The sequence below is a fragment of the Aquarana catesbeiana genome, linkage group LG01 (genome assembly GCF_042186555.1).
Source record: "Aquarana catesbeiana isolate 2022-GZ linkage group LG01, ASM4218655v1, whole genome shotgun sequence".
Lineage (NCBI taxonomy): Eukaryota > Metazoa > Chordata > Amphibia > Anura > Ranidae > Aquarana > Aquarana catesbeiana.
Genome location: NC_133324.1, coordinates 242,979,134 through 243,005,421, shown reverse-complemented (window position 1 = coordinate 243,005,421; position 26,288 = coordinate 242,979,134). Strand labels below are relative to the sequence as shown.

At 42.2% G+C, this 26,288-nt stretch overlaps 1 protein-coding gene across 2 annotated transcripts in view; it reads right to left on the bottom strand.

The window, feature by feature from the left end:
• The window catches only part of MLXIP (MLX interacting protein), a 121,596-nt gene that overhangs the window by 23,843 nt on the left and 71,465 nt on the right, over positions 1-26,288 (bottom strand). For both annotated transcript variants that reach the window (XM_073626849.1, XM_073626858.1), the window contains 3 exons: positions 23,157-23,246; positions 16,336-16,445; positions 15,247-15,847 (listed from right to left, as the gene is read on the bottom strand). In XM_073626849.1, coding sequence (XP_073482950.1) covers positions 15,247-15,847; positions 16,336-16,445; positions 23,157-23,246 — 801 coding nt within the window. The remainder of the gene's footprint in view (positions 1-15,246; positions 15,848-16,335; positions 16,446-23,156; positions 23,247-26,288) is intronic.

Here is a 26,288-nt window from a genome sequence, read left to right as displayed (position 1 = left end):
CAGATTACTGGGAGGGGCTGGGGAAGACCCGGCCATCATGGTGCACGTTGGCACCAATGACAAAGTCAGAGGCAGATGGAGAACGATTTTAGGGACTTAGGAGCTAAATTGAGAAAAATGACCTCCAAGGTAGTCTTCTCAGAAATACTACCTGTACCTCGAGCTACATCAGAAAGGCAGAGGAAGATTAGGGAAGTAAACAAGTGGCTGAGGAGCTGGTGTAGTAAGGAGGGGTTTGGGCTCCTGGAGAACTGGGCCAGACTGCACCTAAATGAGGAGGGTGCAGATTTGCTGGGATGGGCGAAAGGTTAGAGGGGCTATTAAACTAGGCGGGGGGGGGGGGGGGGGGGTCAAGAGGTAGAGATAGTCAGCGCGGAACATAGTCCAGAGCGTAGTATTGGGGGCATTGATGGTAGGTTGACTAAAACACATAAACCCAAGGTAAGTATAATAACAAGTCCTAGTTGCAATCTTGGAACACCCAATAAGAGGACAGTATGCGACTGGTCTAAACTACGTGGCATGTTCAATGCCAGGAGCCTGGTGGACAAGATGGGAAAACTAGAGATACTGTTGTATGAGGAGGATTTAGATTTTGTGGGAATTTCAAAGACCTGGTTCAACAGCTCTCATGATTGGCTGGCAACTATTCAAGGGTATACCCTTTATTGCAGGGATAGAGAATGTAAAAAAGGGGGAGGGGTATGCCTGCATATCAAGAATAATGTATAAGTGAATGTGAGAGATGACCTCACTAAGGGAGCTAGGGAGGAGGTGGAATCCTTATGGGTAGAGCTTCAAAGGGAAGAAACTAAGAGGAAAATACTGGTAGTATGCTATAGGCCCCTTAACCTGAGGGAGGAGGGGGAGACAGACCTCCTATCACAATTTGGATTAGCAGCAAGGATGGGAAGTGTCATCACAATGGGGGATATTAATTATCCAGGCCTAGACTTGGCGGAAGGAACCACGCATTTGTCTAAGGCTCGCTAGTTCCTAAATGTCTTGCAGGACAATTTCATGGGTCAGATGGTAGACTCACCAACTAGAAACAAAGCATTACTAGACCAACTAATTACCAACGATACAGACCTGATCACGGATGTGGAAATAAGGGGCAATTTAGTTAACAGCGATCACAGGTCAATTGGCTTCAGTATAAATCGCACAACTAGGAAACATAAGGGGAATACAAAGACACTGATTTTCAAAAGAGCCAACATACCTAAACTACAAGCCTTGCTGGAAGATATAAACTGGGATAAAATCTTAGGAACAAAGAACGGAGGAGAAATGGGTTTGCTTTAAGAGCACAATAAATAAGGGCATGAGCCAGTGCATCCCATTGGGAAAGAAATTTAAAAAAAAAAGAGCGAACAAAAGTCCTGGATGGCTCAACTCCAATGTAAAAATGCATATAAAAGCAAAGAAGGCGGCCTTCAAAAAATACAAGGCTAAGGGGTCATCATCAGCATTCAGACTTTACAAAGAATGCAACAAGAAATGTAAGGGCGCAATTAGGGCGGATAAGATAGAACACAAAAGACACATAGCGGAGGAGAGCAAAAAAAAAATCCCAAGAAAGTCTTTAAGTATATAAACAGAAAAAAAAAAAAAAAAAAAAAAAAAAGGGAGGACAGACTATATTGTCCCCATAAAGAAAGAAAGAATGAGGAAGGAAATCTGGTTACAAAGGATGGGGCGATGGCAAAGGTATTGAATTTATTCTTCTCAGTATTCACGAGGGAATCAGGGGGGCTTCAGTAACCAAAACTGCAGTGTTTATCCTCATGACATCACAGGAAACACCCTCATGGCCAACAGTGATATAGACTTGGAAAATTTAACATTAATAAGTCACCAGGACCAGATGGCTTGCACCCGAGGGTCCTTAGGGAACTCAGTCAAGTAATTGCCAGACCATTGTTCCTAAACTTTACTGACAGTCTACTGACTGAAATGGTACCAGCTGATTGGAAAAAAGCCAATGTAGCACCAATATTTAAAAAAAGGGTCAAAATACATCCCTGGGAATTACAAACCAGTTATCCTAAAATCAATAGTATGCAAGCTCTTGGAGGGGATAAGGGACCATATACAATATACTTTAGTATCATTTGCAGTAATCAGCATGGATTCATGAAGAATCGTTCTTGCCAAATTAATCTATTAACCGCATGCCGACCAGCCACCGCAGTTGTGCGACTGCGCGAATCCCCATCATGGTACGTCGGTACCATAGATGGTCACTAGGCGGCGCAAGTGCCTCCTGCTCGCCCACAGAGCTGATGCGAGTGCCCGGCGGTCGCAATCACCGCCGGGCTCCCGCGATCGCTCGGGGCACACCAAGAACCGGGATCTGTGTGTGTAAACACACAGTTTCTGGTTATCTGAGGGGAGAAAAGACAGATCATCTGTTCATACAGAGTATGAACAGACCATCTGTCATCTCCCCTGCACAGTCCCCTCCCCCCTTCAGTTAGAACACGTACTAGGACACACTTAACCCCTTCACTGCCAGTGACATTTTTACAGTAATCAATTTTATAGCATTGATCGCTGTAAAAATGCCAATGGCTCCAAAAATGTGTCAAAATTGTCTGACGTGTCCGCCATAATGTTGCGCTCCCGATAAAAATCGCAGATCGCCGCCATTACTAGTAAAAAGAAAAAGCCATAAAACCATCCCCTATTGCTATAACTTTTGCGCAAACCATCAATAAACGCTTACTGCGATTTGTTTACCAAAAATATGTAGAAGAATACATGTAGGCCTAAACTTAGGGAAAAAAAAAGTTTTAGAATATATTTGTTTGGGGATATTATAGCAAAAAGTAAAAAATATAGCATTTTTTCAAAATTTACACTCTTTTTGTTTATAGCGCAAAAAATAAAAACCGCAGAGGCGATCAAATACCACCAAAAGAAAGCTCTATTTGTGGGGGAAAAAAAAGGACGTCAATTTTGTTCGAGTGCAACGTCCCACGACCGCGCAATTGTTAAAGTGGCGCAGTGCCGAATTGAAAAAAGTGCTCTGGTCAGGAAGTGGTTAACCTTCTATGGGGTGGTGAGCTGCCATCTAGATAAAGGAAGGCCCGTAGACGTGGTGTATCTGGATTTTGCAAAAGCATTTGACACCGTTCCCCATAAACATTTACTGTACAACGTAAGGTCCATTGGCATGGACCATAGGGCAAGTACATAGATTGAAAATTGGCTAAAAGGGTGAGTTCAGAGGGTGGTGATAAATGGGGAGTACTCAGAATGGTCAGGGGTGGGTAGTGGGGTTCCCCAGGGTTCTGTGCTGGGACCAATCCTATTTAATATTTTCATAAACGACCTGGAGGATGGGGGAAATAGTTCAATCTCTGTATTTGTGGATGATACTAAGCTAAGCATGGCAATAACTTATCCGCAGGATGTGGAAAACTTGCAAAAAGATCTGAACAAATTAATGGGATGGGCAACTACATGGCAAATGACGTTTAATGTGGAAAAAAAAAATGTAAAATAATGCATTTGGGTGGCAAAAATATGAATGCAATCTATACATTGGGGAGAAAACCTCTGGTGGAATCTAGGATAGAAAAAGGACCTGGGGGTCCTAGTAGATGACAGGCTCAGCAATGGCATGCAATGCCAAGCTGCTGCTAACAAAGCAAACAGAATATTGGCATGCATTAAAAAGGGGATTAACTCAAGAGATAAAATGATAATTCTCCCGCTCTACAAAACTCTGGTCCAGCCTTACCTGGAGTATGCTGTCCAGTTCTGGGCACCAGTCCTCAAGAAGGATGTACTGGAAATGGAACATGTATAGAGAAGTGCAACAAAGCTAAAAAAGGTACTGGAGGGTATTAGTTATGAAGAAAGGTTGTGAGCACTGAGCTTATTCTCTCTGGCGAAGAGACGCTTGAGAGGGGATATGATTTCAATTTACAAAAACCATACTGGTGACCCCACAATAGGGATAAAACTTTTCCACGGAAGGGAGTTTAATAAGACACGTAGCCACTCATTAAAATTGAAAGAAAATAGGTTTAACCTTAAACTGCGTAGAGGGTTCTTTACTGTAAGAGTGGCAAGGATGTGGAATTCCCTTCCACAGGCGGTGGTCTCAGCGGGGAGCATCGATAGTTTAAAAAAACTATTAGATAAGCACCTGAACAACCACAACATACAGGGATATACAATGTAATGCCAACATATAAATCACACACATAGGTTGGACTTTAGTCTTCTTTCAACCTCACCTACTATGTAATAATGGGGCCCAATGAAACCAATGATGGGGCACAATTCCTGGTTTTGACACAAAAGATGAGGCATGGTTTACTCCAACTGATGCTGGGACATTTTATTCTCCTAATGGCCACAGTTCGGCCCCCCCTAAAGTCTGAAGGACAGTAAACTGGCTCTTTGCTTAGAGAGTTTGGAGACCAGAGGGACAGCAGGACATTAAAATGAGAACTATGGCCAAAGCTTTTTTTGGTCATGCTTCTCTTCTGGGACATAGGAGTGCACTTAGGCCGGCCATAGACTCTGTTCAGCAGGAACTGGCTGAGATTCGAACCGTGTATGGGCAGGATGAATGTACCAAGTTGACTGATCGATCAACTTGGGTACAACCAGTCTGCTGGATTTACTTGCAATTATCGCTAGTGGATGCTACAGCCGGCTAGCAACAATCACTGTCTTCTTCTGGCAGGGGACTGTTTCACCCCCAGGAGTATACAATGGCAGAAGGGATTCCCCTATCAGCACGGTCTATGGCCTGCCTTACCTTCCTGCACTTCCGTATCCCAGAAATCACCGTTCCTGCGTGACAGAGCTGGAGCGAGATGCAACCACCCCCTCTGCATCCTGATGCTCCAGTGAGCACTGGGAGGAGGGGGCAGAGCAATGATCAGTGACGGACAGTCTCCGCTCAGAGTTGACAGGGACCTGAGCGATCAGCGGTCATGTGATTGCTGGGTTCTCAGGATTAGGGGGACAGTAGACCAATGGTGCAGCATGCAGGCCGATTTATTTATTTTTTCAACCTCAAATTTTTCCTTTAACTAAGGCATCCATATACACATATTATGTACACCTGTTCAATTGCTTTATAAAATAAATTGCTAATCAGCCAATCACATGGCAGTAACTCAATGCATTTAAGCATCTAGACGTGGTGAAGACTACTTCAAAACAAGCATCAGAGATTTTAGTGACTTTAAACGTGGCATGGTTGTTGGTGTCAGACAGGCTGGTCTGAGTATTTCAACAACGACCGATCTGGGATTTTCACACACAACTATCTCTAGGGTTTACAGAGAATGGTCAAGAAAAAAAAAAAAAATATCCAGTGAGCGCGGGAAAATTTGTTGATGTCCGAGGAGAATGGGCAGACTGGTTCCAGATGATACAAAGGCAACAGTATCTCAAATAACCACTTGTTACAATGAAGGTATGCAGAATAGCATCTCTGAACACACAACACATCGAAACTTCAAGCAGATGGGCTACAGCAGCAGAAGACAACACTAGATGCCACTCGTCAGCTAAGAACAGGAAGCTCAGGCTACAATTCTCACAGGCTCACCAAAATTGGACAATAGAAGATTGGAAAGACGTTGCCTGGTCTGAGTCTCAATTTCAGCTGCGCACATGTACCTACAGACACATCCAGCTCTATGTGAATAGTAAACACAAAGAGGAGCATGTGACCAAAAAAAAAAAAAAAAAACGTACGGCTCGCTCTACACTAGTAGCTAGGAGATGCTTTAGTGGAGGGTAAGAAGCAAACACAGAAGAAAAAAAAAAGCCTGAAAGCAAAAAAAAGGTAAAATACTTTTTAAAATCAATAAAAAAATCAGAGTTATAGTATACTTGATATTTTAGAAAGTAAAAAAAGTAAAAAAACAAACAAAAATGTGAGGTTGGTGTCACTTAAACATTGACTTTTTTAGGCCTCACACACAGGACGTTTAAAAAACACCAGCCCTGCTGCCTGGAGAATGCGGTGTTAAAAACAAGCTGTTAACCGCGTATTTGAATAGCGTTTATGGGCGTTTTTTTCAGTAAAAACACTTCCTACAATCTAAAAAACGACAAATGCAGCTAAACGCTTGTAACAGTGTTTGGCAGCATTTTTAGTTTTAACAGTTCAACAGCCTCTGCTCCTGGAAGTACAGGTTGTCATTTTTTTCTACTGCTTCTAAAAACTTATGCCTCTGAAAGTTTGTGTGTGCATGGACACATAGGCCAACGTGGAGTGTTTAGAGGCAGTTAAAAGAAGACGTCAGACGCCCCCAAATGCAGCTGTAAGAACATCCCGTGTGCATGAGCCCTTAAGCTTTGCATGACTCTAAAAAGGATAAACCCAGCTTCTAAAAGCACGATTTGTATTCAAAAAGTTGATAACCCTAACGATTCTGGTGAAGACCAGGGATGAGCTGAGCACCCCCCGGTTCGCACCAGAACAGGCAAAAAATTTGGACGCACAAAAACCGTTAAAGTCTATGGGACACGAACATGAAAAATCAAAAGTGCTCATTTTAAAGGCTTATTATATGCAAGTTATTGTCATAAAAAAAAGGGTTTGGGGACCCGGGTCGTGCCCCAGGGGACATTTATCAATGCAAAAAAAAGTTTTTAAAAAACTGCAGTTTTTTCGGGAGCAGTGATTTTAATAATGCTTAAAGTGAAACAATAAAAAAAAAAAAACAAACAAAAAAAAAAAAATACCTTTTTTGCATTGATAAATGTCCCCTGGGGCAGCACCCGGATCCCCAAACCCTTTTTTTATGACAATAACTTGCATATAATAAGCCTTTAAAATGAGCACCCGGATCCCCAAACACTTTATATGACAATAACTTGCATACAAGCCTTTAAAATGAGCACTTTTGATTTTTCACATTAGTGTCCCATAGACTAACGGTGCTACGCGGCTTTCGAATTTGCCACAAACACCGCATATTGTTCAGTGTTCACCGAACATCCAAACAACCAAAGTTCGGGCCGAACCGTTCACCCATCCCTAGTGAAGACTAGGAAGGATCAGATACATGCATTGTTGGCGCAGCACCATACCACCCCCTCTTCTTTAACCACTTAAGGACCAGCCTCGTTTTGGATTTTAGGTGTTTACATGTTTAAAACCGTTTTTTTGCTAGAAAATTACTTAGAATCCCCAAACATTATATATTGGTTTTTTTCTAACACCCTAGAGAATAAAATGGCGGTCATTGCAATACTTTTTTTCACACTGTATTTGCACAGCGGTCTTACAAGCATGCTTTTTTTGGAAAAAATTCTTTTTTTTTAATACAAAAAATAAAAAAAGTAAAGTTAGCCAATTTTTTTTTATATTGTGAAAGATAATGTTACGTAAATTGATACCCAACATGTCACACTTCAAAACTGCGCCCGCTCGTGGAATGGTGTCAAACTTTTACCCTAAAAAAAATCTCCATAGGCGACGTTTAAAAGATTCTACAGGTTGCATGTTTTGTGTTACAGAGGAGGTCTAGAATTATTGCACTCGCTCTAACGATCGCGGCGATACCTCACGTGTGGTTTGACCACCGTTTTCATAAGCGGGCGCTACTCATGTATGCGTTCACTTCTGTGCGCGAGCTCGTCGGGACAGGGCATTTAAAAACATTTTTTTTTCCTTCATATTTATTTTACATGATTGTATTTATTTTTACACAGTTTTAAAAGAAAAAAAAATTGTGTCACTTATTCCTATTACAAGGAATGTAAACATCCCTTGTTATAGAAAAAGCATGGCAGGACCTCTTAAATACAAGATCTGGGGTCAAAAAGACTTCAGATCCCATATTTACACTAAAATGCAAAAAAAAAAAAAAAAATTTTTTTTAAATGTGCCTTTAAGTATGGGTGGAAGTGACATTTTGACGTCGCTTCTGCCCTGCAGTGTCATGGAGACGAGTGGACGCCATCTTCCCCTCACTCCATGGACAGATGGAGCCGACAGCTCCGGTAAGTGGCGGAGGGCACCGGATCGTGGCGGGAGGGGGGGCCCCTCTCCCGCCACTGAAAAAAGGATCTCGCAGCGAATCCACCGCAGAGACCACTTTTATCTTGTAGCTGACTGCTGGCCGAAAAGGTGGATACCGGGGTTATGGCAGCTAGCTGCTGCCATAACAACGATATCCATCCCCAAAAAAGGGACGTACACCGGCGTGCGGCGGTCGGCAAGTGGTTAATGCAATCAGCACCAGTTTCAGCATCTTTACTTACAAGTACAGCTATCACAGAGACTGTCCTTTTTACTACATAAAATGTGTAGCTTCCGGCTACGCAAGTACAGACATGACTGTGCTCTCGGTCACAGACTGAATTTTTCCACCTGTCATATTGTACTCTGTATACACCCCCCACCTAGATAACTCTTTACAAATTAGTGTCAGATTGCTAAACAAGAAGAGTCCTCTAAAAAAAGGTTGGGATAATATACTACTCTACACAGGGCTTATTAACAACTTCAGCTCTGGAAGGTTTACCCCACTTCATGACCAGGCCATTTTTGCGATACTGCACTGTGTGACTTTAACTGACAATTGCGCAGTCATGTGACGCTGTACCCAAATAAAATTGATGTCCTTTTTTCCTACAAATAGAGCTTTCTTTCGGTGGTATTTGATCAGCTCCGTGGTTTTTATTTTTTGCACTATAAAAGAAAAAAAAAAAAAAAAAAAGGAGTAAATGTTGGGAAAAAAAAAAAAAAAAAAAATTACTTTCTGCTACAAGACACACCCAAATAAAAAAAAAAAAAAAAAAATCTAAAAAACAAAAAAATCTTCATAAATGTATATTGATTGGTTTGCGCAAAAGTTATAACATCCACAAAATATGGGATTTTTACTTCTAAATTATTTTTTTTTACTAGTAATGGCGGCGATTAGCGACTTATAGCGGGACTGCGACATTGTTGTGGACAAATACACTTTTTAGGGACCAGTGACACAAATACAGTGATTCGTGCTAAAAAATATGCACTATCACTGTACTGACACCGGCACAGAAGGGGTTAACATCTGGGGCGATCAAAGGGTTAAACGTGTCCCTAGGGAGTGCTTGCTGTGTGGGGGAGGTGCTTGTACTTTGGGAAGACAGATCTGTGTTCCTGCTTAGCAGAAACACAGGATCTCCGTCTTCCCTTGTCACAGAACGGCGATCTGCTTTGTTTACATAGGCGGACCGCCGTTCTGCCTGCCGAGAACGACTGGCGGGTCCCGGCAGACATTAGGGGCCAATCACAGTGGGAGCTGGGAGATGGAAGCTGGAAACCCGGAAGTGCCAAAAACCTACAGGTACGCGATTTTGCCTGTTTTTTTTTTTTTCCCTTTTAGAGGAGGTGACCACCAAACGATTAGTGAAGAATCAAGCAGAAAACCCCTTGGAGAACACTCCCAATAGGCAAAGATACTACAAAAGTGCCCCAAGGTAAAGACAGGAATAGAGTAGGGAACCATCATCAAGAACACATTGGGGTTTACTTCTATGTGGCAGTCCTAACAATAAGACATGGCTTACATTATTACGGTTAGCAAGAGCCACCTTGTTTTACTAGCATGTGACAGACATGCTGTATACACCTAGGAGCATTTGTTCCTCTTGACATTTGATGGTTGTGCATTAAAGTGATTGTAAAATCTCGTTTTTATTTCTCTCAATAGAAAAAACAAAAATGTTATACTTATCTGCACTGTGCAGTGGATTTGCACAGAGCAGCCAAGATCCTCCTCTTCTCGGGTCCTTCTTCGGTGCTCCTGGCCCCTCCCTCCTGTCGAGTGCCCCCATAGCAAGCAGCTTGCTAAGAGGGGCACCCAAGCCAAGTCACAGCTACCCGTGTCCATTCAGGCACAGTTGTGATCCGGCCCCGCCTCCCCACTCACCTGATTGGCTGACTGACAGTAGTGGGAGCCCATGGCGCCGCTGTGTCTAAGCCAATCAAGAGGGAGAGTGACAGCAGACACACTCCTGGACATCGCTGGACAGAGATGGGGCTCAGTATGTATTAGGGGGTGCTGGGACAGCTGCTGCTCACAGAAGGCTTTTTATCTTAATGCATAGAATGCAAACCTTCTGACTTTATAACTCCTTTAACTTCTGGACATCAAAAATAAAAATTAAATGTCTGCGTTAGTGGTCCACTGTTAACAGGGCCAATGAAGCCCCTATTTGGACCCCAGGTTCCAAATAAACAATAACGCTAGCATTTGTGGGGGCTGACAAATATGTAGCAGAAAGTTACAAAGGGCAATATGCCAAAAGTCCACCCTTCTATTCTGTGCATAAATTATTCCATTTATTCTGGTGTAGATTACAGAATAAGAAAATACCATATAATCAAAGTGGAACTTTAGGCTAGGAATTGAAAATTGGCAGACAGGCAGGATTTTTAGAAGACAGCGGACGGCGATCGAGACCTGGAATCTGCTGTTTAAAGAGGTCAGCGGGTGATTGGGAGTTCAGGGGATGGCACAGCGCTGAATTCAAGGAGACTATAGCTCTTTTAATTACTGTAAGGCAATAATTACTCTAAGCCGAGAACAAGAATAAGCAGTTTCTCACACAACAGTGCAAGTTAAAACAATAGGAAACGTTCATTTTGTTTTTGGCTTAAAATAAAAATGATGTTATACATACCTACTCTGTGCACCAATATTGCACTGGTGGTTACTTACTTCCTATTTTGCAATCCTCTGTCTGCTCTTTCTTCCAAGTAATGCCTCAGCAAGCCAGCTGTTAAGGGGACACCCTTGCATGTGCATTCCTGAGCCAGAGGGTGTGTTTTACCTTAATGCAGAGAATGCATGAAGGAAAAAAAACAAACAAAAACACTTAGATCCCTTTCACACTGGGACGCTTTACAGGCGCTATAAAACGCAAAAAATAGCGCCTGCAATTCTCCCTGAAAGAGCTGCTGCTGTCTCTCCAATGTGAAAGCCCCGAGGGCTATCACACTGGAGCGGTGCGCTGGCAGGACGCTAAAAAAAGTCCTGCTAGCAGCATCTTTGGAGCGGTGCATACACCGCTCCTGACCATTGAAATCAATGGAGCAGCATGGTTTTACCGCCAGCATAGCGCTGCTGCAGCAGCGCTTAACGGTGGTTTTAATGCTCTTGGCCGCTAGCGGGGGGTAAAAGCGCCCCACTAGCGGCCGAATAGCACCGCAACGCTGACGGTAAAAATAGCAGCGCTTTACCGCCAGCGCACACACCGCCCCAGTGTGAAAGGGGACTTTACAAACATTGGCCCCTGCTACTGTCAATCAAATTCTGAGATGAGGGAGCGGGGGCCGTGGCTGAGTGTCAATAGAGGCAGACAGGGCAGCTCAGGAGTGAGCCCGCACAAGTGCCTTGGATCACAGTGTAAACACAGGGAGAACCTCATCAGTCTCCATTATAAATTGTGTTCTTGACTAAACTGAGCTGCTGCAGAAGCAAAGGTCAAGGACATGGCTGTGCTGCCTGGCAAGGTTCGCTGGATCACAAAACTGGCTCAATTACAAGTCCTTTGGCAGGTTGAACAGTATCCATGTAATTAGCTACTTGCATGGAGTTGAGCTTTAACTGTTACACAAATTCATGAGCATAAACTACCACTAGGTGTCTACACTCAATACGTAGGATCATGGGTCTTGCGTGTGAAAGTGTGCCAAGATGAAAACATTGTTGCCACGTGTAAATCAGAATAAGTTTCATTTTCAACGCTGGACTGCAGGGCTATGTTAAACGTTTGCCATGGGCAACAGCTAACAGCACCTAACAGCTTTAGGAGCAGCTTCAGGATTAAACACCACCAAGCCAAATCTGAATTACAAGCAATACAAGACATACATAAATGGCAAAAATAATGAAAAAGGAAAAAACAAAAAAAAAAAAAAAAAAAACAAAAACAAAAAAAAAAAACAACAAAAAAAAAAAACAAACACAACGTCTCACGCACACAGAAAAAGATTGCATACATTTCTAAACAGCCAAGCTTACAAAATGACAGCTGCAGAGATGCAGGTTCCTCATTTACAGTATATAGTAAGCCGTCATCTTTTCTCTGTTTGCTAGGGCATACACTACGGAAGGATTCTCTTAAAAATGCAATAAATATATTTTTCAATGTTTAGTGGTTACATGGCTGCAATGCATCTCCTGTACGCTGCAGAGATGGGGCAGTGCTAAGTGTATCATGTGTCTTGCCAGGATGTTGGCCTACTGTAAAATGTTGCCAAAATAAAAATATCATTATATATTATGAGAGAGAGATCCATCACAGATTTTATCTCTCTTTCTTTTCTCTTTCCATGGCAAGTAGCTGTTGGAGTCCTGCCTTGCATTCTCTCTACTCACCAAACAATGAGGGGTCAATGCAGGAGACTTCGTTATGGCCCGTACACACGATCTAAAATTATACGATCGCTTCAAAAGCAGTATTTTTCATCCGATTTTCAGATTGTGTGTTCGGGCCATTAGGGCCTGTTAACACCACAATTTCCAATTGTGGTGTTCCAAATGCATTAAAAACATTCATACAGAAAACGCATTTGAGCCATTCTGGTGCATGTTCTTTTTCGATTCTACATCTCAATTCAGGACATATGCATTCCAGTGCATTTTGCTGCGTTTCAGAGGTGTTCCATACAGAAAAATGCAGCATGTTCAACTTTTGCTGACTACACTGGAACGCACTGAGCTGCTGTGAAGTATGGACATTGGAATGCTTGGAAAACACTGAGCATGCGTTTTTTTATGCATGTTAAAAACGCACTTGACTACATCTGTGTGAACCAGCTCTCAGTCAATTGCTCAAACCTGTGAGAAGGCCAGCTGAGTTCGGAAAAAACGCACCATGCAAAGGCACGGCATGCATTGGGCTTGGCGCAGGAGTGCAAGCACAATGAGGAGAGCGAGAGCTGCATATGGATAACATTGCAAACCCTAACCAGGAAGAAGATTTACTGGCAGGATCACCAAATATTTCATTAGCAAACAAAAGCTTCTTGGAAAAAGAAACAGCAGCACATTACTGCACCTTGGCTGAGTGCCCCATTGTTAATGCAAAATATCACTAAGGCTAACCATACATAAATGTAATTCCAGGTCAAGCTCCAGCTACCAAGGCCTCAGCCAAACTTCCACATTGTGTAAGGGACCATGGAAATACCTGCCTATGTACTTGCTAGTCTCACAAAAGCATTTCCATCATAGGAATTTAATGTCTAAGCATACACTGTTCAAGCAGAACAGCCAATAGCATTCATCACACGTATACACAATCAACACGATAGGTGTAAAATAAGCAAGTCTTTATCAAGTTTAAGGGCCCATTCACTCTAACTGCATTTGAATCATGCTTCATGATTTGGCAGGATTCGTCATTTTGAATACCCTGAAATCGCACCTCACCAAAAGTAGTGCAGGCAGGACTCTATGAAACGCACAGCAACCGGATCACATGGTACATTTTTGTACTTTGCGGGCCGGTGTGGGCAAATGCACTGTGTTTGGGGTGTAGTTAACTTTGAACTGACCCCCGCAGATCGCAAGGGCAGTGCGATTGGAATGCAGTGTGGGAAGCGCACAGGAAAGAGGCTCTCCCGCACTGCATTCAAGGCCCTTAAGCTGGCTGTACACTAAGACCCCTTTCACACTGGGGCGCTTTTTGCAGGCACTAGAACGCTAAAAATAGCGCCTGCAAAGCGCCCTGAAAGAGCTGCTGCTGTCTCTCCAATGTGAAAGCCCTGGGGGCTTTCACACTGGAGCGGTGCGCTGGCAGGACGGGAAAAAAGTCCTGCTAGCAGCATCTTTGGAGCTGTGTATACAACGCTTCTTCTCACTGAAATCAATGGGGCAGTGTGACTATACCGCCGGCATAGCACTGCTGCAGCAGCGCTTTGCGGTGGTTTTAACCCTTTCTCGGCTGCTAGTGGGGGGGTAAAAGCGTCCTGCTAGCAGCCGAATAGCGCCGCAAAATGGACGGTAAATCGCCGCTAAAAATAGTGGCGCTTTACCACCGACACACCCACCGCCCCAGTGTGAAAGGGGCCTAATGGATTGGCATACATTTGCATGAAAATGCTCAGTACTGTACATTCGATGACTTGATCAATTTTGGAGTGAATAGATTTTCCCAAACAAAAAAACACATTCACGGTTAAAAATCTGTTCAAGAAAAAAAACAAAAAAACGTTCAGTCCTGCTTCTTTGCATTTTTGTCACTGCGGTAGCGAATGTCGATTTGACTCCACTAAGGATTATAAAATTGAATGAACATTCTTAAAACTATAATATATATCCATCTATAACCACTACAGCTACAGGCATCTTCCCAGGAATCTCTGAGCCAGGAATTTCCCCTCTTGTAAAAGCCAGCCTATTGGCTGGATTGCTTTTGCAGGCACCATCTCTATGATCCATTGAAATTAAAGTGCTTTTTTTTTACAAAATTGTGTTTGAAAAATTGCTGCGGAAATACCGTGGGACATAAATTAAAACTGTAATTTTATTTTCTTGGGTCTTTGCTAAAAAAGAAAAAAAAAAGAAAAAAGAAAAAAAAAAAATGTATATAATGTTTGAGGGTTCTAGAGTAATTTTCTAGCGAAAAAAAAAAAAAAATGAATATTACATGTATTCATGTATTAGAGAAATGCCAAAAGGTAAACATGTTATTGTTGATTTCTCTGTACAATAGAATTGCACAGAATGGCCCCATCGGAACTCCTGGCTCCTGTTCCATTCCAAGTGCCCCCATAACAAGCCACTTGCTATGGGGGGACTCATACAGGCTCAATACCGGCCATGTGACACCAAACGCTCTTTCCTGCTTTTTTCCCTCAAAGTTCATTTTGTTTTAATGCACTCCACTATCTTCAGAGTTCGCAAAGCCAGCAAAGCACAGACCACAATTATAAAAACACTGCAATGAATTAATGTGCGGCGATTGTTTTAACCATGTTTTGCCCATACTGCTGCTTTTAAAAGGCGCTCCTTAGAATTTCAAAAAAGAAACATGGAATAAAACCATCTTTGTCCCTTCAAACAAAGGACAGAATGGTGGTGCATATCCTGTAAGAAGGCAGATTAGTAGGCAGTATACTCTCAGCCTGGATTTTCATGTAGCACAACATTCATTTTAGCTTTCAAACTTTACATTATAAAAACATACATTTTTTAATTAAACAGATTGACAGGAATCCTTTAAGGGCTGCCATCTCAGAAACCCAATACTTACCAGGAGTAAAAAGCAAAGATACAGTCTCTTGTTGAGGAGCAGGCACAATTTTTGGAGGCTGCTTTTTCTGCTTAGCCCCCGAGCTTGAAATTGTAAAGTACCCATGGGTTTGAGGGGCAGTCTGTTGCATTACCCCAGCAGTTTGCACTGAAATGTTGCAAGGCACATGTTGCTGCGTTGTGAGAATAAGGTTCTGGCTCTGACTGAAGGTAGTTGCAGAAGGACTATGGGCAAGTGTGGCAGAGGCCGTGTGCGTAATAACTGAGGCGTTACACATGTGAAACTTATCAGTGTCCGGGCTAACAAAAGAGGGCTGGGGTGCCAGGCGATGATTCAGAGGCAACGTTTGTTGACTAGGCGGCGTCTGGAAAATCGTAACTGGAGAGGGGCACACTGGGACAAAACCATGCTGGTTGTTTATAGAAGTGTCTGAGTTAAACTTGACTGGTCCATGAACAGTAGAAATATTGCCCAGACTGGATGCCCGTTCCCTCCTCACTTCAGGGACTCGTGGGAGCATGGAAGGAGGACTTGAGGATGGGATCAACTCCTCATCAAGATTCACAGGTGCAAGGTTGCTAGATGATGGCGAGCCAGGAGACTGGAAAACAGCAAAATGATAAGGTCACCATGCAGTCTAGATAGAATTTTAGGATTAGTTTATTATGGTCCCACCATAGTCACTCAGTAAACAGATTTTATTGGTGCCTACACCCACTTCTGCAATTATTGCCTAGGCAAGGATGACACCCTTGCCCTACCCCTTCCCATGACATATCACATGTTCCAGGAGGCTGCAGGACTATTCAGAGAGTGGCCGAGTTCAGCAGGGAACAGGCTGTTCATCAGGAAGTCACAGCCAGCTCCTGTATCCAAGATGGCAGTGATGGGAACCGACAGCAGTAAGTGGAACTGGCTGCGGAACGACAGTGCTGGACTCCATGCACTGGTAAGTTCCTGAGGTTTTTTTTTTTATTATTTAAAGCCAGCAGCTATAGTATTTATAGCAGCTGAGTCAAAAGAAAAAAAATAAATAAAAAGCCTACAACTGAAGTTATTCCTTACTTCTTTTAACTTGCTTATCCTTACCGCCATTGTCTGGTTACAGGAATGCAAAGCGGGGTCAGGCAGTGGGACGGTAGGTACAGAAGAGGCAAAACTAAACAAAGAAGATGGCAGACGGTTGCCAGAGAAAAGATCTAAAATGAAAGAAAAAAAAAAATTATATTTATTTATAGCCATTTTAAGACATTCAGTTCTAATGCAAAAGCAATTTAACCACTTCAGCTCCAGAAGTTTTTACCCCCTTCCTGACCAGGCCATTTTTTGACATTTAGCACTCCACTACTTTAACTAGCAATTGTGCAGTCATGCAACGCTGTACCCAAACAATATATATATATATATATATATATATATATATATATTTTATTTTTATTTTTTTAACACAAATAGAGCTTTCCTTTGGTGGTATTTGATCACCACTGGGTTTATTTTTTCCCTGATATAAAAATGAAAAAAAAAAAAAAAAACATTTTGAAAGTTTTTTTTTTTTTTACTTCTTTCGGCAATAAAACCGATCCAATAAGGAAAAAAAAATGTTTGGCCAAAATGTATTCTGCTACATGTCTTTCATACAAAAAAAAAATACCAATAAGCTTATATTGTTTGTATGAAAGTTAAAGCATCTACAAAATGATGGTATATATACACTGGATTATTTCTTTAAAAAAAAAAAAAAACATACTAATGGCGGAGATCAATGGTTTATAATGGGAGTGCAAATCTGACACTGGGGGTGGGGGGTGGGGTGGGGGGCTGGGACTGCCACAGACATCACCAGTGACATTAATACAGAGGTCATATTATACACGGTCATGGTACCAATGACACTGGCTGGGAAGGGGTTAACATCTAGGGCAATCAAGGGGTTAAATATGTGACTAATGTGTAATGTGTATACAGTGTGCTGCTTTTACTAACGGATCGCCAAGTTTCTTATCCCTTCTTTGCAGGGATGAGAAATACAGAGATCATTCTCCTTACCAAGCTCTGTGTTGAATGTCAACACAGAGCTCTGGGCAGCATTGTACAGAGCTGATCAGCATGTCCCAGCCGTGAATCATTGGTCAAGACTTGCTGACAGGCTCCCACTTTGTACAATCATAGCGGCAGCTTGGTGGTGGAGCTTGCTGGGGGGGTTGGGCTTTCTTGGGTGCATCCTAAACCCAAAAGTAGACAGCGACGTACCAGTATGTCGCTTTGTCTACAGCGGTCACTCGTCCACAAAGGATTGCGGCTGGTCGTTATGTGGTTAAAGTAAAACAATTAGAAGTTCATCTGCACTTAGTTTTCTCTTCGTTCCTCTGCGAAGTCCCACAAATACCTGTTGATCCTGCCAGTGGAGTCTATCTAATTTAGCTCCTTGTGATGCTGTGGCAGAGTGTACCTGCTTGCACTATAATGAGGTGAAAAAAATAAAATAAAAAATGAAGGCTGTGGCCATCAGCATGGTCAATTTACACGCCTATAGCTTGTTAGTGTACACCTGGCCTCACCTAGTCCTGCCTTATCTGGACACTGGGAACTGCAGTGTGAGGGGCGTTGGGGTCCGTGAATGGGAGTAGGCGAGTGACAAATAGGAGGGTTTAACCAGGGAAAATAAAAAAAGGTTTATTTTATGAGGCTAGTGCATCACATAGTAACCGGATTTGGAATTTGTTTAGACTGTCAAACAGTAGCTTTTAAGTTATATTTTTTAAAATTTTGGAATATTAAATGTATTGAGCTTTTATTTAGTAGCGTTTTTCTCTAAACAGAGCAGGTTATATGCTTCCAAGATACAAACTGGCAGCACAACTAGATCTTTGGAGGTACAGCATTCGAATATTTTAGCTCTGCTATATGTTGCATGTAGAAACATGAGAAAATATCCAGAAATCATTTTCATAAAAAAATACCTGTTCACTTATGTGCAGCCCCTGGTTAACTGTCAAGCTCAATAAAAATGGTTAATTCCTTCAGGGGAGAAACACCATTTGGGAGGTTTTCCCACTTTTGTGACAGAATAGACTCTGGTTTATGCTGTCTAGGGGCAGAACTAGATTTTGCTCAGTTCACCATATACTAGACTGACCTTAGGCCAGACTGCAGAAATGTGTACATACATAAAAAGTTAGGCAGGACTGTTCAATACTTATGATTCCATTTCTATGCAACATGGGATTCCTAACCTTTTAGATACCCATACCTATTCCCTTCATACACGTTCCTGGAAGAGGCTTTAGGATACTGGGTGATGCAGCAACCACCCGTTGGGAGACTGGATCATGCATGGCACAGTGTGGATATTTGCCAGCACACCACGGATAGTCAACTTCAAATGGTATTTTATTGAAATATGATCACATCACAAACAAATGTGCCTGACAAAGGGGTCTTGCTTGACCCCAAAATGTTGAACTTTTCTTTGTAATGTGATCATACTTATAAAAAAAAAAAAAAATATTGTGACTTAAAGTGCAGCTTCACTCTCCCAATCAACATTGTTTATTTTCAATCCTCATGCTGCTAGCTTTAGTAAATAGTAAGGAAAGTATATTATATTTGCTTGTTTAAACTTTTATTACTTCCTGATTTCCAGGCCTAGTCAAATGATGTCATACATCCCAGGAGTGTTCAGGAGGGGAGGGGATGGGAGGAGGTTTTCTCAGCTAAGCACACTCTCTTGCATGCATGCTTGAGCTAAGGGCAGATGGATTCCAGGAATGAAATGCTATGTGAATCAGTTACCCTTACTCAAGATGGCCACAGCGTGAAATGCTAGGGGAAGTTTTTCAAAGTGATTTCTCAATAAAATAAAGCATAGAGACATGGATGGATGGGGGAATTTGCTTTGAATATCAAAAAGGAATTAAATTGTGTTTTTGGTTTGTGGTGCTCAGATGCAGTGAAGATCTGCTTTAACTTGAAGATCCATGAGGTGCTGGCAAATATTTACACTGTTTTCACAATTCTAGACCAACGGATTGCATCATACTTTTGAAATCATCAGTCCATTAAGTAGGAATAGAACAGCCAATTTAGAGAAAGATGGCAATCACAAATACATAAGCTAGCTACAATTAGTGAGAGGTTTGCCATTTTTGCAATCTAAACATAGATAAATGTAAAATTTACTGACAAGGTTTCTCACGTGTCATCTACTACATCAGTTCAATTTCTTTGACCAACTTCAGATCAACAATGGGATGTTTTTTTTGTTAGGACATGCTCAAACCATTGTGCTGCAGTAATGCGTGCGTTATCCCAACCCATTGTAATAAATGTTGGGGCGATGAGCCATGCACGCTAAACTGCATCTAATGCGCTTTGCAATGCCAAAAAATTCTGCATGCATGATTTTTTTTTTTAGTCTGCTGTGCCCCCTATTTAATTGAATGGGCTGCCCTAAAGCAATAAGAGTTAAACTGCGTTTAATGCACCAACAGATGGGAGTTGTGCGAGTGGGCCTTTTTTTAACAATTTAGCACCATACCCCTCTTCATTTGGTTCCCAGAATGCCAAAGGTTGTGGATACCCTAGGTAACAAATCCCTATACAATAAGTCTGTCTATATTTGCAATGCTTTAGCCAGGTACACAGGGAAGTGCACATCCACAAAAATAGAGAAAAATGTATATAGTTTCAAAGTTTAGGTATATAGTTCTAAAGGATAACTCTTTACTGGAGTTAAAGTGTTACTAAACACACAACAGTAGAATCAGTCTGTATATGCAGTAAAGCATGTTTGTTATACTCACTGTGGAATCTAAGGGGTTAATCCTAAAAAGGCAGTTTGATTCTGTCTTCTTTGATCCTTCCCTCCTTTTACTGTTCCCAAACCATCTGCTGATAACAGAGCCTTGGAGGCACTCCAGCAATACCAAACTGAGCATGTGGAGTTTTTTTTTTTTTTTTTTTAGGAGGGTGATCAGCACAGGGCCAATCAGCACTGTCCAGACAGAGGGTCAGAGGTCATGCAGCCTCATCGGACAGTTAGAGAATTTAAACTCCTTCTACAAGCTTTAACCAGTGCTCAGCTGGACATTGATAGAAGTTACAAGACTGTTATGTACCGCTGATGAGAAAATGTATTAAGCTATTTATATTTACTAAAATAATTGCATTTCCATGTTCTGTGTACTGTGGGAGACCAGATCTGGTGAATGCAGCGTCTTGGGTTTAGTAACACTTTAAATCTTTTTAAAAATGTCCATACCCTGGCGGCGGAGCCACTGGTAATTGCCATTAGAGCAGACTCTAATATAAAAGGGACTGAGAAAAGGTCATACAGTAGATAAAATAGGTCTATATGCTGATGACACAATTCTGTATCTGGCAGACCAAGGACCTTCACTGCAGGCTGCACTCGAAATTATTGAAAAAATGGGTAGCTACTCGGGATTGCGTATTAACTGGGACAAATCTCAAATTCTCCCACTGGACATCTTCCCCCCCCAAAACAATCCCAACTCTTCCATTACCCAGAGTATCTAAAATTAAGTACCTAGGGGTAGAGGTCACCAGGACTTTGACAGACTACACACACTTAAATGTTACACCCCTATTTGACCTAATAAAGTCCAAAACCCAGACATTGTCCAGGCTGCCACTAGGGATGATGGGATGTATAAATATAATAAAAATGATTTTGCTACCCAAAATACTATATATGGTTTGGCATGCCCCTCTATATATTCCTTTAAAAGTCTTTAAACAAATGGAAGCCATATTAAACTCATTTGTATGGGGTAATGGCAGACACAAATTGGCTTGGCATGTTTTAAAGAACCCCACAGATAGGGGAGGAGTGTCCTTTCCTGATCTACAAGATTATTACTTAGCAGCTCAACTCTCCCATATATACCACTTTAATAAAGAGGAAATGCAACGTTATAGATCCCTAGTATGCAACAAACCGGGACATCCAGCATTTACCCCGATACAAGCTATCTTTAGAGGGAAACAAATTACTAAAAAACTCCCAAGGTATAATATGGGAATGTTGCTCCATCATCAAAGAATATGGGAAATCACGTTGAAAAAGCAAAACATTGGAAAAATTCATACCCACACCCCACTATGGTTTAACAAACACCTCCCGGAGTTAGAATACCTGTCAGACTCAGCAGCATGGGCTACATATGGTATAATATACATTCATCAGGTGTTATCTGACGCCAGACTCAAGCAGTTTCAGGTGCTTAAGGAAGAATATACCCTCCCTAACCAGATGGCTTTTAAGTACTTGCAACTTCGCCATGCACTAAAAACACAAATACCAAATATGGAGGTGGTGTCGGATTCTCCCCCAGTCCTGGATGTAATACTGGGGGAGGAACCATCTAAACTCATTTCAACTCTGTACCTGCAGATTAGAAACAGTAGATCAAATGCTACTGCACAGAAGGCAAAAATGGAACGGGAAAAAGACATAGGCCCCATAGGGGAAGAAGACTGGGATGAAATAATGGAAGGGACCATATTGACATCCCCTAAGCTATCAGACAGACTGACACAAATATACATTATACACAAAAGCATACTTGACTCCCCTAAAAAAAAAAGGCAAAGTTTCTCCATACATATGACCCGTCATGCCATTTGTGTCACGCAGCACCAGGTACGTTCTTACATCTCATATGGAGCTGCCCAAATATACAGACATATTGGAAACAGATTGTCCGATTCTTACATGACAATATGGGATCCCTGGTGGTATTGGACCCCAAACTATGTCTTTTGGGACTTCTGCCAGATGTAGAAATTGACAAATACCAAGCTACATTTCTAAAAGAAACTCTGTTTATGGCGCGTAAAGGCATAGCTAAGGTATGGATGCAGGCTCAGCCTCCCTCCATACGCCAATGGAAGAGGGATGTTAATGATGCACTGCCATTTAAAAAGTTAGTATATGCCCATAGAAAATGTGCACATAAGTACTCAAAGGTGTGGGATAGATGGTTAGAGGATGGTGAAACGTGCTTAAACCACCCTAATGCATCGCAGACAGGCCTACTTAGATAAAAGTAGAAGATGACTGTTCTAATGAAGGTCTAAAACAGGTAAATCTCAATTAAAAATATATTGGTAGTAGAATGACATGAAGTCTCTTATATACTGGATGTATACACCATCATAACCTTGTACCTTAACATGTTTGTATGTAGGAAGAATCTCACACAAAATGCCTGTTAAAATGTAATGTTTATTGTTTCACATAAGTAACTACATTGTAAAATGATTTTCATTCAAATAAAGTTTTTTTTTTTTTTTTTTTTAAATTGGGAAAAAAACATGTCCATACCCTAACTTCATCACCCCTTGAAAGGGTTATACATTCCTGAGCAGGCTGCTTAGTAGTACATAGCCTCCTCTTGGAGGACTGTCCACCTGGTAACAGATTTGGTTGTTCTTCCTTTCGGAATGAAATGAGAATGCTGTGAGCATGCACAGGAGAAGTAGAAGATCTCAAGAGGAATGAGCACAAGTGTAAGACTTGCTGGGGGGGTTCTGAAGAAGTAAAGCTGGGCCTGAAGGGGAGAACTTTACAACAGTAGGTCATATCGCAGCCCCACACATTCATAAAGCAAACTGATGTGCTTTACAAAATTGCACTTTGCTGGCTGGCACATGAAAGCTGGAGGACTGCAATAAAAAGGAATAGCAGGAGGAATCAGTCACATGACCTGTCAGTTCTGCCTGCTGATTACTGAAGTACCACCAGTTCTATACCAAGGTCTGCATTTTATAAAATGGGCAAATTACAAGTTACTGTATTCCACCATCTTAGGATGTGGTCACATGTCTATTAAGTACTCAGACTCCCCCACAGATAAATATCAATCATAATCCACAGACTCACTTACCTTGGAAAGACTCAAAAGTGTCCATCAAATCCAAGTTGGGTTGAAGTGGAAAAAGCTCTGGTTGAATCATATCTGCATTCCCCGAATGTTCTGTGGTTAAAGAAAGAAAAACACAAGTAAAATTTGTTTTTGTTCTTATAAAACTCCTCTTCCATGCAAACAGTCAGATTCGATTAGGAAAATGGTTTCAGAAACTAGGTTACAGACCCCACATGTATTCACTTTCAAAGTGGGCAAGCAGTTTAACCTTTCATCAGGACAAATGAGTTTTATGTATATGCACTACATATTGATCCTTGAAAACATCCACTACTCATGCTGGTAGAAACGGTTATTCCTGCTTTCTTCTGCAAATGTTAGTAGGTTGGTTATACTTTTCTATGGTTTGATAAAGGGGCGGTCCTGCTTGTCCTGAAACATGTAACCACACCCCCTCCACTTCCTGTCACCATCACCCAGCTGAGAGAGATGTTGTCTTGCTACTCCTTGAAGCCGCTGTTGCCTATGATCCAGCCAGCCACTTGCTTGCAGAGCTCTGCAGCCTCAAGGTGATCCTATAGAGGTCTATATTGGTTTATGACAAGCCTGGATTAACTTTTAACTAGTGAGTGCATTTTTATTGCCTTTTATTCTTTTTATTAAAAATCGCTACACCTACATTGAGGCACCCTCTTGTGTTTGTTTTATATACGTGCATTAGGAGCTCTAGACCTAATCTGAAAGGAGCAGCATCCACTTCACCTGGCGTTCCCTACCACTCTCCTGGCCCTCTTATGTGCCCTGGTAAAGTGGTTGAAAACCTCAGACATGAAATATGAACAAAAGGTTTTGGAGTGTGTACTTGTCTCAATTAGGAGCACCAAGTGTCATTTCTGTATGCTGCCCCGTTCCTCGCTATCAGCATGAATTCTGGCAAGTTTTTCTGACACCAAGAGGAAAAAAACGTGACAGGGGAGAAATCTCCAGCTGACAGCCTCAACTCTGTTCCTGTGTGCCGTGTAAGGGGGAATGTCCCTTCGCTCTAATCAGCTCTCAGAGCTCCCCCTCACTGAGCTCTACAGAGTTGTGACTTCAGTTCTACGCCTCTTTTTTCTGAATGATCACACAAATTCTGGACTTTAAATGGATTTAGAGAAGACTGCAGATAGATGGGTACAAATTATGTAGGAGGATTTGTTTAATCTGTTTCACCTGATAGTCCCTTCACTGGCTATACAACCACATTAAGCTAATGTTCCAATTGATGCGATTTGGCATGATAAATCGGCGGCTCTTACCAGCAATGGCACTGTCTGAATCGGTGCGACACCAACTTGCGTCACCGCACAGATTCCCAAAATTAGTTTCTGTACTACTTTTGGCAACTTTGTGGTGCGATTTGTATAGACATCTGTGCAGGAAACCGCACAGATGTCTCTGAAATCGCCCCTAAAGTCAGACTGACATGCGGGTATGAAAGCGTGCAAGTTCAGCTGAATTCAATCCCGCTGTCAGTGTGAACCTCGGGTAAGAGACGTTTGGGTTCTAGTCAACGCAATAGCTTCTTCATTTTATTTGGTTACGTTGACGGTTTTGTTTCAATACTTTGGAGTCAATGTTTCGGAACAATAAAAAGGAAAAAAAAAAGAAAGGTTTCCTAACCTGCATACTTGCTCCACACCAGCGAGTCCGAAAATATTAAACAAATTATATCAGAAGAGCCAGCCTATTTTCAGTCGTCAGCAATGACAGACCATGTTCTTCAAAGGTCACAAACAATCACAACACCCTTGTGTTATAAACAAGCTAACATTGCATCTGTATTCTAGTGTTTGAACACCACTTATTATATAACTGCCAAAAAATTTCCAATCAGAAGAACTGCCAGGAAGAAGAAAGAAGAAAAAGATGGGGAAAAACAAAAAAAAACAAAACACACACACACACACACACACACACACACTCTGCCCCAACCCCCCATGCCAAATTGAAAAAAGAAATAAAACCGCGTAAGGGTCCGCCCCGCCCCCCCCCCCCCCCCCCAATCCATACCAGACCCTTATCTGAGCATGCTACCCGGTAGGTCAGGAAAGGGAGGGTACAAGTGAGCCATACCAGGCCGCATGCCCTCAACATGGAGGGGGGTGCTCATCTCTGTGCCCCCCACCCCAAAGAACCTTGCTCCCCCATGTTGATGAGGACAGGGGCCTCTTCCCAACAACCCTGGCCGGTGGTCACCAGGGTCTGCTGGCAGGGTCTTATCGGAATCTGGAAGATGCCATTAACGCCAGATCCCAGCCCCCCCCCCCCCCCCCAAAAAGTGACAAGTTAAACTACAAGAGCTGTTTTTTGACAAGTCCTTTGTTAAATAAGCCTGGAGCCGTCATCTCCTTGTGCGGTCTTCTTCCTCGCCACCGGTTACCCGCTGGGAAAAAAAAAAAGGGCCGGTCTTGTCCTGAAGCCGTCTTTCTTAGTTATGATGCCCCCACTGTCCGACACCTCTTATATAGGCATTGGGCGTGGCCATCCAATGACATCGTCCAGAGAGCCCGCCCCTGGCAACAGGGTAACTGCACTAGGCTTGCATGAAAACTGCATTCAAAATCACATAAAAACATGTTTAAAAATACAAAAATTGCACTGCAAAACATGCCTGAAAAACGCATCAAGCACAGCTGCATAGATGTGAACCTAGACTTTTACAGGTGTCAAGCTCTTGGGCATTAATTCATTTCATTGGCCATAATGATTTTATGCTGGCCATTGAAACAAATTTATGCTCAAGCAGTAAACACACCTAGCATGTATGCGCTTTTAGGTGCGTGTAGCAGCTTTTAGTAGCATCAAGCGTTTTCCACCCAAACTGCTGTTCCTGGATGCACGGCCAGTGTTTTTTCCTGCCTCTAAAAGCCTGTGTGTGCATAGGCACAAACTTGCAGGGGAGTTTAATGGCAGGAAACCCCCCCCTCCCCCCCCCGCCAGATGCCCCTAGGAGCCGCTGTAAAAACATCCAGTGTGCATGAGGCCTAACAAACAGCAGACCAGTTGGGCTTTATTCAGTAGCACTAGATATGCAATACTATGTCTTTATAACAGATAAGACACCAGGCAGCTACACTGTACAGCCCACAGAGAACACTTTAAAGTGATTCT